Source organism: Pseudochaenichthys georgianus, chromosome 13, assembly GCF_902827115.2.
Source record: "Pseudochaenichthys georgianus chromosome 13, fPseGeo1.2, whole genome shotgun sequence".
Classification (NCBI taxonomy): domain Eukaryota; kingdom Metazoa; phylum Chordata; class Actinopteri; order Perciformes; family Channichthyidae; genus Pseudochaenichthys; species Pseudochaenichthys georgianus.
The window spans coordinates 34,183,333-34,202,254 of NC_047515.1; the positions used below are offsets into that span (position 1 = coordinate 34,183,333).

At 39.7% G+C, this 18,922-nt stretch overlaps 1 protein-coding gene across 7 annotated transcripts in view; it reads right to left on the bottom strand.

Moving 5' to 3' along the window:
* Positions 1 to 18,922, bottom strand: part of rap1gap2a (RAP1 GTPase activating protein 2a) — a 112,877-nt gene that overhangs the window by 27,042 nt on the left and 66,913 nt on the right. For all 7 annotated transcript variants that reach the window (XM_034097359.2, XM_034097360.2, XM_034097358.2 and 4 more), the window contains one exon: positions 4,431 to 4,515. In XM_034097359.2, coding sequence (XP_033953250.1) covers positions 4,431 to 4,515 — 85 coding nt within the window. The remainder of the gene's footprint in view (positions 1 to 4,430; positions 4,516 to 18,922) is intronic.

Genomic DNA, 18,922 nt, shown 5'->3' on the forward strand with positions numbered 1-18,922 from the left:
AAGTGTGTGTCTGTCTGCGTTCGCATGGTTTAATGGTGACTGGGTTAATATGAGGGCTAAAAGAGGAAGGAAGGAGGTTTATTTATAAGAAGCAGCTTTTGCGGTCTTATCTTTTATTTCCCTTGAATCTATCGAGATAAGAGCTGCTTGTACTTATTCACTGTTGACCATGGCATTTTAAAAGACGCACTGTTGCAGCTTGTCCTGGCACTATGAAAGGGATCCTGCGGTGATCACAGAGTGTTCATTCATCATCCACAGACACTGCGGTGACCAGAAAGGTGCTTGGACAAGAGACATCTCTCTTTCATCTATTCAGTTTTCTTCTCTTTTACTCTCTTTCCTCTTCATCCTGCCTCTTTGTGTGTTTTGCCTCTCTTTCTCTCTTTAGCCTGGCAACAACATCTGCATCTCTTATCTCCCCTGGCAACGTGCTCGGGCTATCGCAGGCTGCAGGCAGATTAGATCAGCTGCCTGCAGTCGGCCTGACTGACAGACGTGTTGGCTGCTAGAATTCACACATATTCATGTAAAGTCATGGACACAATCATCCGCACATTGACAGAAATGAGGAGACGTCACAGACAGGGACAGAGGCCTCTGTGTCTCTTGGTGTTATCTCCAGGATTAATGGAATATTACATGATTTAAATATAAAAAAAAGCATTTGAAAACTTGACGAAAGGAGTTAAATGAAAATGAGCTAACTGTGCTAGGTGGTGTGTTTCTTTCTTTTTGTCATTACTTCTTTAGAATCTTTCTGCTCTGTGTATTCCTAACTGACAGTATTACCACTGGTATCATGCTCTAATTATATCCATAACAGCAACTTTCTGTCTCTAGTTTAGTGCAGTAGTTCAAAATAACAGCCAAAATCAACATTATGCTAGCATGACTTAGCGGTAGATGCACAGATTCTGCTCTCCTGCCCACAACATGACTCCTTCTCTGGGTCAAGAAGGTGACGGGTGGATGAAGGGATAAGCCTGAGCCGGCAGCTCTGAGCTCCACGGCTGACAGATATGAAGGAAGACTCAAACACTCTTATGTGTCGGATACCTGGGACACCGGCTGACATCTGTATTTGATATGTGAGTCAATAAAGTTTTGGCTTGGTCCCTGGGTTACGAAATATTGCTGCGAAAGATTCACATGTAGGTGTGAATGTGCTAAAAATAATACTTTAAAAGTTTCGGAGATGTGCTTTTCCTCCTGCAAGCTATTCTTTCACTGTCAAGTTCACTATAGTAGATGTTGTATTAACAGGATAACCAGCATGTTGCTGCTGAGCAAATGATGAGAAGATTTCCAAAGATAATTGCTCACATTTGAGTAAATTGCTGCTTGAACTACACTACACCACACCACACATTTGGATCTTAAAACATTACTCAAAAGCAGACTGTGTACTTGTTTTATGAGTCAACATGCAGACTTACCTTAGCTACAGCTGCTAAACATTAAGGCCACTGATTTCTCTGTCTTCCTCTTATTCTTACCTCTCGTCTACATTAGAGAGTGACTTCCCTCTCACAAAGTGTATTTGGCCTTGACTGAAGCTCAAACAGGAAATTCAAGTTACTCTGAATCTTAGGGACAGAACAGGTTATTCCACAAAGATAGACTCAAAAGCACACTCACTTATACACATTACATTATGTGTAATATGGATAGAATTACCGACTTTCCTTGAGTGCATTTATCCCGCTATCTTAATTTAACCCTGTCTACTTCTTTTTACCCACCACTGTCACCTGACCTCCAAGTTTAAACACCTGTCTTAACAACTGAACAACTGTCCTAAAATCAAACTTCTCCCCCAAAGGACACTCAGTTGTTAAGTAGCTCCAGTACTGCTTTATGTGTGGCCTTCCAGGAGAATCATCTTTATGGCCACTTTGTTAGAAGAGCATGCCAATAACTGCGCTGCGTAGCAACGATATGCAATCTGTGCAATCACATGTGAGTGCTTTGTATTTATGAGTAGCGCATTAGTCATCACATTCAATGCACACAAGAGGATTTGAACACTATTGACATTTTGTTAACAATTAGAGGATCAGGGAAAATGTTTTTAAAGAGGCCCCATTTTGCTCCTTTTCAGGTTCATATTAGTATTCTGTGACTCTACTGTGACATGTTTTAATGATCAGAAAGTGCTTTATTTTCCTCATAATGCCTGTACTGCAGCACCTCTTTTCACCCTCTTGTTAGTTACAGGGCTACTGCAAGCAGCCAGTCTTCTTTTCCAAGCAAGAAACAACCATAAGAGACCCACGGAACTTTACTTTGTTAAGTATAATTGCCACTCAAGGCCTTTACATTTTGAGTGCCTCAAATCAACCTTATAGGGAGATCGCGCACCAGAGGCATTGCAAAGTAAAAGCGAGGCATGACGGGAACAAATGCAGATGGTGTCATTATTCCAGAGCCATTCAAAATTAACTTCAGTTCATTTGACTTCACATTAAATAAAAACTAGAGCTACTTTAACAATGGCTCAGTTCCGTTAAGTGCTCCAGTTCGCTTTTCCAGTGAGACATTTCACAATATCACAGCCTTCCCTGAACGCAGCTACTATTAATGGTATTAAGAAAATGAGCCTTTCTTTTTAGGATACAAAAGTCTGCTGTGAAAAGGTCTATGCTGGACGATTGACTGTGATTACAGGAATGTTCGCACATCGTAACTTCTTTACCAGTGTGACGTTGATGATGAATAGCTGACCATTAGACCACTCCAGCTCACAGCAAAATGGTGGGTTGCCGACTGATAATTACCAGAAGTCAACCACACAGCGAGAGGAAAATTGATGTCCTTCCATTTCAGATATCCTTTCATTTATATTCTCACCGTAAATGGTATTTTTTATGTCTGCCACATTATGGGTCAATCAGTGACCATTAGCCCACATTGCCTTTCTGTTGCTTTCCTGCTTTTTGTGCTAACTCCCTGTGTTGTCTTCAGCAGATTCAATAATAATAATGGCTAAGTTCAAGGTGACATACTGCAGAAAGTGGCTTCCTCTTGCAGGAGCCGCCATCTATTTCCTCTCTATCCCCCTGCTTATCTGCCTCCCTGCAAAAGGTCCCTCTCTCTTATCATGCTGGAGGAAAACCTGAAATATTCTTACGAACAAATGCAAGGCAGTGTGAGTAATTACCCTTCTAAAAACATCAGCAAATTACAATTCATACAATTTACATAAGGTAAAAAGTATAGCACTATAATATGTCACTACATGAGTCATTGCGGCAACACCTGGGAAGGATGACTGGGCAGTCTGACAGATTGAATTTGTATTCATATTCAGTTTGGTTTTGCTCTGATATGTTTTTTTTCAATTTGCCAAGTCACAGCTCTGGCCAAAGTTACCTTTGATGGCACCGTTTGATTGAACTCAGCATAGCAACTTTCAAAAAAAGCTTCCAACCTTTTCTTACTTTAGTTGGTCATAAACAAATCTTAACCCCAGGATAATTTAATTGCAATTTCCTTTTAATAACACATCTTCTTATTGGCAATAAGAAAAGCATCCCGAGGACTGCAAGTCATACCGGAACTGCACATATGGGAATATAAACAAGCAATATCTTTATCAGGCTTTTATTACCCCTGCATATAAAAGGCAACTTAACAAATATTAAGTATTTCAAGTAGATATTAAAATGAAAAAATGACTTGACGCCTTGAGAAGCATTTACTGCAAGACTGGGAAGAATGGGGTCGACATTTCCATGTTTAAAATAAATAATGAAGAATCTTGCTTGAACAGAGGCTGCCCTATTTTCAATTATGAATGCATGTTGTTCATGAGATTATAATATGCCATACAAATTGGATTATATGTTAACAACATAAAACCAAAATATCATGTAGGGTGTTTGCGGATTAGAGTTTGTGTTTTACCACTTTAATACACTGAATCTACATACATATTGTACGTGCAAATGTATCATTTGCTGCCAGAATACACAGCAAGTAGAGGACAGAACAGACAATTGTACCATGGATTAATAAGGACATATAAAAACATCAAAGCCTGTAAAAACCTTAATTTAAATTACGCATGTGTCATTGTGTGAAAATAGTGGTGACATGACACAGCAGTTTGACACTGTTTCTTATTAATATCAGAATCAGTACAATCAATAGATTTTCCAATACGCCTCAATGAAAACCTCTATTAGTCAATATACATCTAAAAAAAACGTGTGTGTTCACATGTGTGTCCGAACATATGTGTGCACAGGTGTGTGTGTGTGTGTGTGTGTGTGTGTGTGTGTGTGTGTGTGTGTGTGTGTGTGTGTGTGTGTGTGTGTGTGTGTGTGTGTGTGTGTGTGTGTGTGTGTGTGTGTGTGTGTGTGTGTGTGTGTGTGTGTGTGTGTGTGTGTGTGTGTGTGTGTGTGTGTGTGTGTGTGTGTGTGTACCTTGATGCTGGGTGGTGCAGTGCGGGGCGGTGATGGGGGACATTCTCCCAGAGGGACGTTGGTAATGTTCAGCAGCTCCTGTTTCCTGGAAAGTAGAGGACAACATGAGGAATGAACAAGATTGATTTGTTCCAATGTTTTTAATAAAAGGTCACCCCTCCTCATTTGGGTATGCAGTGCACCCTCACAGTTATTTGATTAGGCTGATCCTAGCACTGTCCTATCCCTTATTTGAGTGTGTAGATGAAGGACATCTTCGACCAATATTGTCCTGTTGATTAACCCTCAATCAAGCCTGAAGAGAAACACTGTTATGTATAATTAAAAACGCCCTGAAGAAACAAAAATCAACAATCAATTTATCCTGCTAACGAGTTTGGCCTGTGAAAACAAAATGACAACCTAAAATAATAAACAGTTTGCCAGACCTGCCATTATTATCCACTTCATACCAAAACACAATTAAATACAATTACATATCGCATATTGAAGATCGTTTAAAAATATATATAAACTTAACTAACTTTTTAAAATCTAAGTCTTTATGTCCCCACCACTTTTCAACACAAAGTGACACCTTTGTATCGATGCATACTTAGGACCCTAAAAAGTAAGCAACCTAAATCGAAAGCACTGAAGCTAGCTCATTGTGTAAAGCAAGACCTTCAAACTTACTACATTACATTTTATCACTGGTATCATTGTCCATGTTTTACTGTATTTTTTCTGTTTTGCTTTTATTTTACATTTTAAATGTTCTTTTTTCAATTGATTTTTGTTAACCTATTTTCATTTCTTGTCAGCTTTAATTCAAGGGAATTTCGTTAGGATCACTGTAGATGTTTTATCTTGTTCTGCATTTCTTGTTCTGTAAAGCACGTTGGGCTGCTTTGTGCATGAAAGGTGCTATACAAATAAAGTGTATCATTATTACTATTATTATGATTTTAGCTAAAATGTAAGGTTTTAAAGTGAGCTACAGTAGAGAGCCTGTTGGAGTTGTGCAGTGAGGTATCAGACAGTGGCTGGGGTCCCGGGGGCCATCAGGGAAACTTGAAGAGAAGTCCTCTGAGACCCGCAGCCTCCTCTTTCATGCCATGCTTTCTCTGTGCAGCGTGCTCAGAAGCACGAGTGCACATTAACCTGCCGTGTATTTGGAGGCTTTTTTTAATGAAATGTTCAACTATAACAACGATTAAAGTCCTGTTTTAATACCAACAATATGTTATGTTTTATATAAACATATTATTTAACCCAACACATTGAGTTGCTCTGTTATAAAATACCTCAATGTCAATGAAACAACTACATTGTAAGGTTGACAATGAGTGTATTCAAATATTTACAAATGCGGCTTTTGATAAATAATCGTCAATAACGTGGATATAATCACTTTCTGAAACACGCCCTGCCTCTTTCCTGTGCCTAAGAGGCCAGTGTCGTCAAGGCTTTCTCTAGTATTGCACATTTGTATATCAATATGTATTTGACTAAAAAAGTATGCAGCTGTCACAAAACCTAATTCCCCCTGGGATACATAACGTGTTCTCATTGTTAAGGGCAAATCATAGAACAACTAGAAGAGGGTTAGTTCATAAAATGATATAACTTCACTGTAATGCACCCTTTAAATCCAGGAAAATGCAACACATATGCCATATTAGGATATTACAATGTCCAAAATATAATATCTAGTGTTGTTTACGGTTATATTTATTACATTACATTACATGTCACTTGTTAGATACTTTTATCCAAAGCGACTTACACACTCAATACTGTGGGCAATCCCCACAGGAGCAATTTGGTGTGAAGTGTCTTGCCCAGGGACACAACGACATGCTGACTGGGGTTTGAACCTGTGCTCCCCTGATCCGAACACCAATACACTAACCCACACGCCATTTATGATATTAATTCATTTTATAGCCCTTAAAGGAAAGATAAGTGTTTCAATTAAGTGCTTATTTAAAATTAATAAGCTGCTGCTTTCCTAATAGCCTATCTTTCATTCTCTCTTGTGGCTTTTGGTGGCGAAAACACTGCCGCATATAAATGTGAAATATTGAACTTGAAGTAGCTTGCCAAAAAAGGAGAAACATTCGTGACTTAATTTAATCACCAGCGCTCCTTGCAGTTGATTGTCATTTCCAAATAATTTCTACCTGTGGCTCGAACAGCAACAGCAACAGTCAAAGCAAAAAGCAAAACCAAAGCAGGCTGGATTCTCACTGAGTCACTGCAGGCTAAAACCACATTCCTGTTTCACCATATTTGTTCCACTGTCCTGAGGAAAAGCCCATACTGGCCAGTGCTTTCCACAGGTTCAGCATCACACAATGCATCACTGTGTCTCACTGTGTATGTAACGATTCAGTGTGTTAGCTCGAAGTAAACCAATGGTGGACCGTGTTTGAAAGAGCTTTATGAGCCATCAGTTTCTTTTTTTGCTGGACAATGTTCGTTGTTCTTCCTCTTTGTTCTCTCTGTCACAGGTAAGGAGGACACTGTGTTTGACCTGTGAAAGAAAAAGCTTGCTAATAGGGCGGATCCCAGCTGTGTGTCTCTCCAGCTGACCTGTGTCCACACACACACTTACTGTACACAGACTGAGAGAAAGGCTGTTTGCAGAGGGAAATCGCTTGTGTCCATTAAATAAAGAGGGAAAGACGACAAGCCGGTGTCCTTGCAGCATGGGCTGTCTTTGTGGCGATGAAACAAAAGCTACGTCACCTACTCCCACCCAGGAAGAATGGAGGAAGTGCGCATACGGAGAGAGAAGGAAGGAGGAAGCAAGGAAATAATTTAGGAAGAACAGGTCATGGAGAAAGTGAGTCAGAAGAGGGAACTTTGGAAAGAGGATTAGACGAGATGTGTGCACTCAAGGCTAAGCATAGCATCAAATGACAGCCAGTATCCTTAGGAACTATGTTTACATAGGACGATTAATCAACATATGATTTATGTACGGTAAAAATAGACTGCCAACGCCGGAAGAAGTGTCCTTTAAAAAGGTGGAAAGTAAGGGTGTGGTGGATGGGAGTGCACAACAACAGACTTTCATAGAGGAGACCATCACAGATGTTGTGCCTAAAATGCAATAACATTCAGTGTCACTGAGCTAAACAAGTATAGGGGCCAGAAAAAGATCATTTGTAACACATGTCAAGGTTATTTCAGTTAAAGTTCTCCGTATTGAGGTTCCCTTCGATTTTCTTCGAAGCAAGTACATGTCATTTGTGAGAGGACATATTTGTTGGTTTGGGCTAATTGCATTAGCTTTGCATTTTCTTTCCTTAGCCCTGAATCAACTGTTTTAAATGCATGTTCATAACTTAACCGTAGTGTTTACGGCAATAGCCACAATCTTTCCTTAACATTGACCTGGTTGATATTATAATAATAAATAATAATAATAGATTTAATTTGTTAGCGCTTTTACAGGTGCTCAAAGACGCTTTACAGATATAGTGAAGGGAAAAGAAAAAGAAGGAACAACAAATAAATATATAGTTAAAGTTAAAGTCAAATAATACAAAAACAATCACACATTAAAAGCCAGATTGAAGAGGTGAGTTTTTGTGAGTTTTTTGAAGGTGGTGAGGTCAGTGCAGTCTCTGATGGGTTGGGGGAGTGAAACTCACTAACTAATCACTAACTAATGTTGGGATTCGATGTAATCAAGGATTTCATGTGTTGAAGGACAGTAACGAGAAGACACAAACATTTAAAAACAGCTTGCTGTAAGAGTCAGAAACGCTGCTTTTGGCACCACAAGAGGAGACTTACAATGCTGTAAAGTTAGCTGTGCCTCTCAAGAGGAACACCGTGTTATCAATTTCAGTTCTGACTTAATGGATAAATGTTAGATTTTTGATTAGATATTTCTATCCGTGCTTTTCTGTTGAAACCTTCAATGTTGGCTTCGAGGAAATAAGCAACTGGGCTGTGAAATGAAATCACAAGGTCAAATTACATTTAAACCCCTGGCTCAGAGCTGGTACAAACAGTGCACGGCAGAAATGTCCCAGTGAGCCAAAGTGCAGCGTTTGCCACACAATTGCATTATTTCACAGTAAATACTGGCTGCGGGGAACATGTGGCAGCTGTGTTGGTTTGTGTGACTCTCTTTGTGGCTGGGCGCTACGCCAAGAGCGCTGAAGTCACCTCTTAAAAATACATTCATCCACAACAATAAGCGTCAACTTTAATGGGTTTTTAGGAAAACAGTTGTTGAATAAAGTGAACTAAACTCAAGCCTTTGTCATCTTGAGCAAAGATGAAGTGGTTGTAAATCTGCTAAAGCGAAAATAGGGCAGATTATGCTCTAAATTTACATCCAACCTGGTACAAAATGTTCCATTTTTGAGCACCAACATCTACATAATCCTGCGTGCATTATGCTGCCGCTAATTATCGTTGATTCAACAGTAATTACATCTGCACAGTAATCATGTTTATCTACCGATGCCGGTGGCGATGTTTGCGTGAGAGAAAGAGAGAGACAGATAGAGGAGGGAGGGTAATACGTCTCTGTTATTTCTTCTATTGATTCACCCCTTGATATAAGATTAGGACGGCAGGACAGTAGGCACAGGCCGGGACACGGAGAGCGAAGAGAGTGGGAGAAAATAGGGGAACAACAGCTCCATATAACCCAGATGATAGACCGATCACAGGAAGAGGAGATAGGGGGATTAAAACCAAAGTGGAAACCAAAGTGATGGAGGGGGCAGGGAGGATAAGGGGGAGACAAAAGACAGAGAGGGTGAACTCTTGTCTCTCCCAGGGGGCTTACTGTGCACTTCTGTTGGGCTTAATTTTTGTTATGAAACCTGATAAGAAGCCCGATCCTCATGCCAATTGGCCATTTAGACAACGGATGGTTTCTCCAATGGAGTTAATACAACAGTAATTAGTGTCATGTCTCGGAAACTTATCATGAAAGTCCATTCTTTATATTAGTTTCGTCATGTCCCTTTGTTCTGTCTTATTGTAAAAAGTATTCCTCCTCTCGTTTCAGAACTCCATGCTCCCCGCTCCTGTGTTCGTGATTGTTTCCACCTGTTCCCCTCACCTTGTGTATATATTGTGTTAGCCCCACCTGTCCAGTGCCAGTTCGTTTCTTATTCATGACCACGTTCAAGCCTGCTCCATGGTCGTATCCTGTTTTCTCAAGATCACGATTTTTGCATTTAGTTTTTCCTCGGACGAGGGATTTTGTGTTTCTTGTTTTTGTTACTGTGTTAATTCCAGTAAAGTCTTTATTTTTGAATACCACCCGAGTCTGAGTCTGAGTTGTGCATTTGAGTTCATGCCTCTGAGTTCACCCCTTGACAATTAGAGGCAGAGGAAAGGAGAAACATTAAGGTTGTGTGGAGGTGGAGAGCGTCGAGGCCCTGCTGTGGAAGGTGTAGGACCTGTCAACCCTGATGTATAATCACGCAGACTGAGATCATACAAAATCGGACCACACAGCGAAATCCGCAGCAACATTACATATGAGACGTGACAGATGCAGCTCTAATGAGCAATTAAGGGGCTGGTGCTACAGGAGGCATGTGGCGATGCTTGTAACTTAAACCAAAGTTAATGAAGTTACGAGATCGGAAACACATCTTAAGGAAGATATGAGTAGTGTTTTAATGATCAGGGCTAAAGGTGCTAACAGCTGCTTTTTCATGCATTTGAAATGATTAAGGCTCATAATGTAATAAACTAAAAATGTTAGACGTACTCAGTCCAACAGGATGAGATTTACATCGTACTGGATGGATTTCTAACTTTGGTACAGGGAGTCATATTTCAAAGTCAAAAGTCAAAGTCAACTTTAATGTCAATCTTTCAGTTTGTGTGCGCAGACAGAGAGATCGAAATGACTGCCTGCATTTTAATGGGTCAAATAGTTTATGACCAAATATCTGCATTCCCATGACTTTAAGCTGTACACGCACATATTATATCCATGTGCACTACATTATGCTAACAATCTCACTGGTGTGAAAAGCACTGTTATACAACTGTACACCTAAACACTAAACTGAAAACATTTGAATGCTTTATGCATAAGAACAATGTGATAATGGTTACACACACATGTATAACTACTCCAAACATAACCTTTAAAGTCTTTATGTAATGCTCATTACAACATATTGAATTGAGTGTCTATTACTGAATGTGTGAACAGGGAATTTGTCTTCATGTTTGGGGGTTACTTTAGCAAAACTATTACTTAGAACAACTGTTGCATTGAAAGGTACAAGGCAAGGTCACAGTGTTGTCATATCTCCCAATTTCCACCGTCCTATCTAATATCTATCAGTCCGTTCTTGTTACAAAGTCCACTCCACAAATAGAGGTAAGAAATGAAAGTATGAGTCAGCTGCCCAACAGGGGAGTACAGGCATCTGAGAGATGCCCAGATATGCGGAGAGGTCAGGGGAGCAATAATTAGAAGGCAACTGCACTCATGTCACCGGCTGTTTCCTGTGGGAACGTCAGGCCTCGCCCTGTCTCTCTGACTGTGATATGAATAGATATAAAGAAGACAGCAGACTGGAGATATGACACACAACCTGAAACACTCATTATGAAAAAAGAAGACTGAAAGACGGGTGGTGAGGGGGAAGCATGTCTCCTGAAAAGACATCTGCTATTTTTATAAATGAATATATAAGATATATATTTGTACAAACACAATTAGTTCTTAACTACAGAGTTGGCAAGCAGAAATAAGATCAATATAAATACATGTTTTATCTCTATTAACAGCATGAGTATTGGCTACGGTCTACATGTACACACAAACAGTCACACATTTGCACACAATTAGCCACATACACAAAACAAACAAAAACAAACAAAACAACTCATCTTTTCCACCATCATTAAGCCATGCAATGCTCAGACCTGTGTGTGTGTGTGTGTGTGTGTGTGTGTGTGTGTGTGTGTGTGTGTGTGTGTGTGTGTGTGTGCGTGTGTGTGTGTGTGTGTGTGTGTGTGTGTGTGTGTGTGTGTATGTGTGTGTGTGTGTGTGTGTGTGTGTGTGTGTGTGTGTGTGTGTGTGTGTGTGGTGTGTGTGTGTGTGTGTGTGTGGTGTGTGTGTGTGTGTGTGTGTGTGTGTGTGTGTGTGTGTGTGTGTGTGTGTGTGTGTGTGTGTGTGTGAGTGGGATGTGTTGCAGACATTATTTAACATATAAACAAAACTTAAGGAAAACAACATATTGCCAAACACTCCTACACACAAACTTCAACAGTAACAACTTCTATAAGTGACAGACTGAAACCCATGTCAACAAGCACACACACACACACACACACACACACACACACACACACACACACACACACACACACACACACACACACACACACACACACACACACACACACACACACACACACACACACACACACACACACACACACACACACACACACTGCATTTTTCCTGTTTAAAACTGAGCACTTTGGTTCCCCTGCATCATTTTAAAACTCGGCTGGGTGACATGCTGTGTGATACTCATGGTACCTGTCACTGTAAATAGAGTTTTGTAAACTGGACCCTGTACATTATGTTGTATGTCTTCCTTATTGTTGTTCTGTTGTTTTTATGTTACATGTGTAACTAATGTCCTGCAGGTCACCCTTGAAAAAGAGATCTTTTGATCTCAAGGGGCTTCACCTGGTTAAATAAAGGCTACACACAAACAAACACGTCACACACACACAAACAAACAAGCTCAGAGACCTTCAAGTGGCTCTTGTGCGACTCCAAACTGGTAACAGGGTTCTGTTATTGTGCCTGACTCAGTACCACCGTTATAATAGTTTTCAATTAAGCATAGCTTCGTTTTTAATTAAAAAAGCTTTTTGGTTTCAGTTGATTACATTCGCTAGTCTTTTTGTCAGCCAATGTTCAGTTCTGCCTCTGATTTGCTATGGTGCTAAAGATTTCTGCTGTGACTGGTAGCTTAATTTTACTTTTCATTTCAAAGTCTAAACACAGCACGAAAGAGTTTGGTAAGTTGCGAGCACTTGGCTAACCCTGTTCCTTTCAAGGCAAAGGAGCATCAATGAGTGAATAACTATGGTTGGTTGTGCAGATGACAAACCGACTGTTTCCCAGTGTATGCTAACATTAGCGGCTACTTCCTGCTCTTTATTGGGTTTTGGAAAAATGGCCGCTTCTGCTAACACAGCCAAGCACGTTACCTGAGATGATTACGTTTTTCAAGCACATGGGGTAGTCCTCATCCTACAAGCCTTTTTTAAAGAGAATGTACTATACAACGAGTACTTGGTTGATGAAGATGCAGCACCTTTAAGGAGCCAAACATGTCAGAATAAACATCATACTATAGGGCTAACTTTCTTTACACTGCAATTAAAAAGATGTGGTATGGTGCCAATCATTTCTGCTGTGACTGGTAGACTAATTTAAATTCTAGGTTTTAACACACAGGAATTTAAGGAAGTTACATTGTAGAGTTATTAATTAAAGTACATATGAGTAGTGGTGTGCATGCTGGTGCCATTCCTGCAAAGACCGTGCCACACTAAATCAAACCAGGTCAAAAAAGCTAGGACAGCCATTGCCCTCCACTCTCTCAATAATGTCTCTATTTAATCCAAGTGCCCGACTACCAGACACCAGTGAAGGTCTCACCCTCTCTCTCCAGGCACACACACAGTCCCACCCAAGGAAACTATGAGTGTGTGCGTCATTTTCTTTCCATCCCAAGGAAACCAGGTTAATTATACTGCAGTGAGTGTGTTACTCTGCATGACACTCATGTGGTTCACTTACACATAATAGCTAGCAAGACGCCACATTATTGACTTCTTTAAAGATCACATGGCTAAATGACCAGCTTCTTTGACACATGCACACAGTATCTTTGACACTGGATTTACATTTTAAACCTCACAGAAAAACACTACAGGCCATTAAAGGTTACACACTGCAGCTTTTGTCTTACCTTTAAAATGTCAGTGTTGTTTTGTGTCTCGCTGCACAAAGAGTGCCACGAGACCTTTGATACGATTACTTGCTACTTCCCAACAGCAGGGAGACACTGATAAAGGCCACGGGCTGAATCATGTTTGTGTATTTGTCTATGGTTGTGCTTTACGAAGTTTATCACATTTCATTTGGATAGCTTCGGGCAGGGCTAATGATCAATTTACTGCTGGGGGACTATAATAACTATAATTAGTAGGTGCATAAACAAGTCTTTTGAGCGAGGGAAACCCTGAAAAGCAGATCAATTTTGAATAACAACATTTTGTAAAGTGAAATCTACATTTTAAACAACTCAAGGTCAGAACAACTCTGAGAAGTATGAGTTTAACAATCTGTGGGGTGATTTTATGGAATGAGTTGGAGCAGGAGTTAAAAACAAAGCACACAGCATAATTCAGTTTAAAAGGATGTACAGAAACACTTTTTTGGAAAAATATGAGAATGAAGAAAGGTAATTGAAGATGAGAAATGATTGTATATGTATGTATAAATGTAAATGTAAGTAGGAATAACTTGCATAATGATTTAAAGGACAATCATTGATCAAGTAAGGGGTGGGAATTAATAAGCATTTGCTTCCCTCCTGCTCCCTTTCGGACACACAGTGATTTATTATTATTATTAATATGAGACTTTTTTGTTTTTTTGTTGAATATACAAATTATTACCATGAATGTGGATAAATACTCTATTATAACAATACGGTATTCTGTTTTTCACATTTGTTATTTGTTATTTTTTAATCTGTTCGAAATAAAGACTGAAAGAAAAAGAAATGTTTGTTTGGGTTCAATTTATGAAAAGGTGTCATGAAAATTCTCTTTTCAATTACTGTCTGTTATCACAATATGCTGTCTTCACATGATGGTAAACGGAAGGTGTTGCCATAATCATCCTTTCATTTGATGTCATTTGCAAATGCTTTCTGCCACTTAAATTGCGTGACAAAAAAGGTTTGCATAGTCTCTTTATCTGAAGCTGAGTGTTATTTGATGATGTACCCAGACTTTCAACAAATACAAACTGCAGTAAAACATAGTTGCCTGGCATTATAGCTCTCTCTGTCATATCTCAGGAAACGCCATAAATCATAGCTAATCCTATTCATGTTCTGCCCACTTCCTCCTTATCATTGGCCAATTTAACCCACAGATCAGAGGGAAAGGAAGAAATAATCATCATCATCAGACAGATCACTGAGAGTGAAGGCCGCAAAGCGAGGTATGGAGAGACAGAGAATAAATGAATCTCTAACTATAAATAGCATCCTCAATCCCCTGAGCAGAGCTGGGTAAATAGGGCCGTCTTGGTTGGGTCTCTGGACACTTGTTAGAGTTAATACCTTCTCATCCATTACACCGCAAGACAAGGCTGACTGTCACACATATACACACCAACATATTCGTACAACTAGACAGCGAAGAGTCATGTAAGTTCAGGTGCATATAATGTCCTGCATGTTTGTGTGTGTGACTACTGTACTAGCAGTCCCCTGCAGCTGCCAATCACAACAGAGGTGAAACATACACAAGGGAGTAACTGAGAGTTCAGAGAAAAAACAGGCGGAGACGGTGGAATGGAAATACGAGTGAGTCAGTGAATAGAAAGCGCTGTGTTTAACAGCCGGAGAAGGAGGGTTTGACAGGGAGAGCAGGGAAGGGGCGGGACAAGGAAAAACTGTGTAAGGCGGTTAAGAAAAGCAACATGAATTCTCTTTTAAACATCAGCTCAGCTTAACAAGATTTTTTTCTCTGAGACGAAATGTTAAGAATATTCCATAGGCTTCACAAAAAAGAATATGATACATTTCAATTGTCCAAACACTGTTTAGCATCTGAACACCCATTATTTATTATTTTGTTTTCAAGAGTTTTTTCATGTGCGAACACCTGCATGCCTGGCTAACCGTGTAACTTTCAAGGCCAATAAGTCATTTATTAGTGAATAACTATTTGGTTGTGCAGGTTAACTGTATCCGAGAGTATGCTAACATTAGCGGCTACTTCCTGCTTCTAATTGGATTTGGGGAAATGTAGCCAACGCTTCAGAAAACACAGCCAAGCACGTTACCTGCGATCATTACGTTTGCCAAACACATGGGTTAATCGTCATCCTAAAAGCCTTTTTACAGGTGAAATTACTAAACAAACACTGACTTGGTGGTTGATTAAGTTGCAGCACCTATAAGGATTATATTAGAATAACAAGCTCTACACTGCAGTTGAGGAAAAAATTAAGTTTCTTTATTACCATGTCTTTAATAGTTTTTGAATAATGTATCATGTATATATCATTCTTGTTTTATCATGGGGAAATTCAAAAGGGTTTTCAAACCAAGTGATGAAACTAATATGTGCTTTAAGCTAGCTGGCAGCAGCTAATTGTATCCTTTATTTAACGTTTTTATTTCAAATGTGTGGTTTGCCGACTACAAATCACACCTTGGTTTATTTACCCCTTTCAGAAATTAAAGACAAACCCTTTAAACATTTAAAGGGGTGAATCTGCTGCCATTTGAGAGCAGAAAGCTTGACAGGGGTTGTAAAAGAAGCCAGTCGTAATATTACAGCCACATAGCCACCATCTGTTCTCCGTGTTAGCCAGTTTTACCCGGTTTATTTGTTATTAGATTAGATTGAATCAGTGTGCAGTCGCACAGCAGAAGTAGAAACTACAGACGTGCCTTGTATTGTGTGCATGTGTGTCATTTCCTTCTTCTGGACAACTGTCGGGCTGGCTACAGTGTCGCAGCTCACAGTGTGTCGGAGAAATGGGTTTTAGCTGCGACCAGCTGCTAGCGTAATTTATTCTCTCAGTTGTTAATCTCCAAACATTTCAACAACCACATGGCTTCTGCAGGACACAGTTACACAGACTCCATGAGCCTGGCTGGATGGTATATGAGAGGCTCTAATCCTGAGCTGGTCAATTTCACACAAAAAAGCTACATTTCAAGTGTACATGCATTTGGATACACATGGACATTTTCAGAAGCTCTTCAAAGAGAGAGAGAGAGAGAGAGAGCGCTGATTTTTGAATATTCTATTTGATGTTGTTATGCTCTGCAGGAGATCCATACGATCTTCATAATAAGGGCCCTCAAAGAGATAGACCACTGTCTACTGTTTGATGAGATTTTCTCTTTGGGGACCGCGACTGTTGAGATACTTGTGTAACTGTCAAATCAAATCAATCTATTTACCCCAGAGGGAAATATCAAATGTGTGCTGCTGGGTTTAAACACCAAAACAAATCAGACCACTGGGACAATCACTCGAAACTGTGAGAACATAACAAATGATTAAAAACAACAGGAGAGGAAAAAAACTAATATCATATCAAGTGTTAGATTCTACAAAAATATGTGTCGAAAAAGAAAGAAGATATTGTTTATTAAAGTGCACACGGGACAGTTTTCCATGTTTAGACCATCAAAGGTCATCAATGGCAAAGTTCAGTAGTGACCTGAAAGCAAGATCTTAAATTCTCTGTGCAGGACAATGTATGGGCCTGCTTCCAGTAAATATCCCTGATCAGTGTCTGACTCACCCGTATAACTGTCTCCTGTCACATTAAGCATGTTCTTCCTGCCTGTGTAAAGATTTCCATGTCAGGCAACATTAAATCAAGATGAGGCAAAGATGCTTCTATAAAACATCCTCAAAGCAGAGAAAACCCTTAACGAGTGTCTTTCCCTCAGGATGATACGCACAGCACCACTTTTTAGGAATCTCATTGAGTTTCGTACCACCAGATCTATTTCCTATCCCTTACTAAAAGCCATTTAAAGCAGTGGACAACTTTCTAAAATCAATACTCATGTCCTCAGTCTTTGCTACATTGAACAGGATGAAAGACTCCTCCACAGGCCGGTGATCTTATTCCACACCGTGCGTGTAGGCTGACGAACAACCAAATCATCAGCACATTTTATGATGTTCCTGTCCTCACTATTACTTTGACAGGTGTTCTTATAAATAATATATGGGAGGTGAGAAAGACCTGCAGTGAACTGAGGAGGGATTTGAATTGAAGAGAGAACGATAACAGTCACTAAGACCTGAAACAGCCCACAGTTGTGTATAGTTATACAATATATACAGTATATACGCACTGACAGCACATGTTGGTGCACAGCTATTGGCATTTCTTATATTATTATTTCCGTTGTTGAGTAAAACATTTTTAAATGAGATGTTTAATTGTTTAATTCCCTGACATGGCTGGCCACACCTCTCAGAATAAACCCCATTAGCATATTGGGACACATGAGGGTGTGGTTGCAATATATTTGTTGTTTGGAATAGTTGCACATGAAAGACCCATTTTTTAGACACAGAAATAGTTTTCTGGGAGGATTCTAAGAAGCAGTTTGAAGCTGAAGCGAGCAAACAGTTGGTTAGCTTAGCATAAATCCTAGGAAACCGGCTGGCCCGGACAACTTAGAACCTTTCTTTTTAAAGATAGCTGCAGATTGTATTGCTCCACCTCTTACTTCTCTTTTTAACCTCTCCCTCAGCACAAATACAATTCCAAAAGTATGGAAGTCTGCTTATGTCTTGCCTTTACTGAAAGGCTCTAAATTGTCAGTTCTGGCTAAGGTGCTCGAACGACTTGTGAGTGAACAAGTAAAGGAATTTTTATGTATAAATGATATCCTGTCTAAACATCAGTCAGGCTTCAGAAAGAAACACAGCACCATCACTGCGACAATGAAAGTGGTGAATGACATTACTAGTATTTTAGATAATAAGCAGAGTTGTGCAGCTCTGTTTATTGACCTTTCCAAAGCGTTTGACACCGTTGATCATCGCATTTTAAATCAGAGGCTACTCAGTATTGGCATATCCAGCCATGCAGTGGGGTGGTTTGTGAACTACCTCTCTGAAAGGTCCCAATGTGTTCACTTTGATGGGCTGTCTTCTGAGTGGTTGAACATTTCAAATGGTGTTCCCCAAAATTCTGTTTTAGGTCCACTTTTATTCTCCCTACATCAACAGTTTAGGTGAAAATGTGGATGAAGCTACTTTACATTTTTATGCGGATGATACCGTGATGTATTGTGCAGGTCCCTCCATTAAGGAGGCTGTTGTTAAATTACAGGCTGTTTTTAACACTATTCAGACTCAGCTCTCTGAACTAAAGCTTCTTTTAAATGTGGATAAAACCAAGGTAATGCTCTTTTCTAAAGCTAAAAAGACACCAGAGCCTGTTTTAGATATTGTAACTACGCAAGGAACAAAACTTGAAGTTGTTGCCTGTTACAAATACCTTGGTATCTGGCTTGATGATTGTCTCACTTTTAAACTTCATGTCAATAACCTGCTTAACAAACTGAGGGTTAGGCTATGTTTCTTCTACAGAAACAAGTCCTGTTTCTCGCTTGAGGCCAGGAAAAGGCTAGTCACTGTGACCTTTTTACCTGTGCTGGACTATGGTGATTTGTTATATATGAATGCACCTG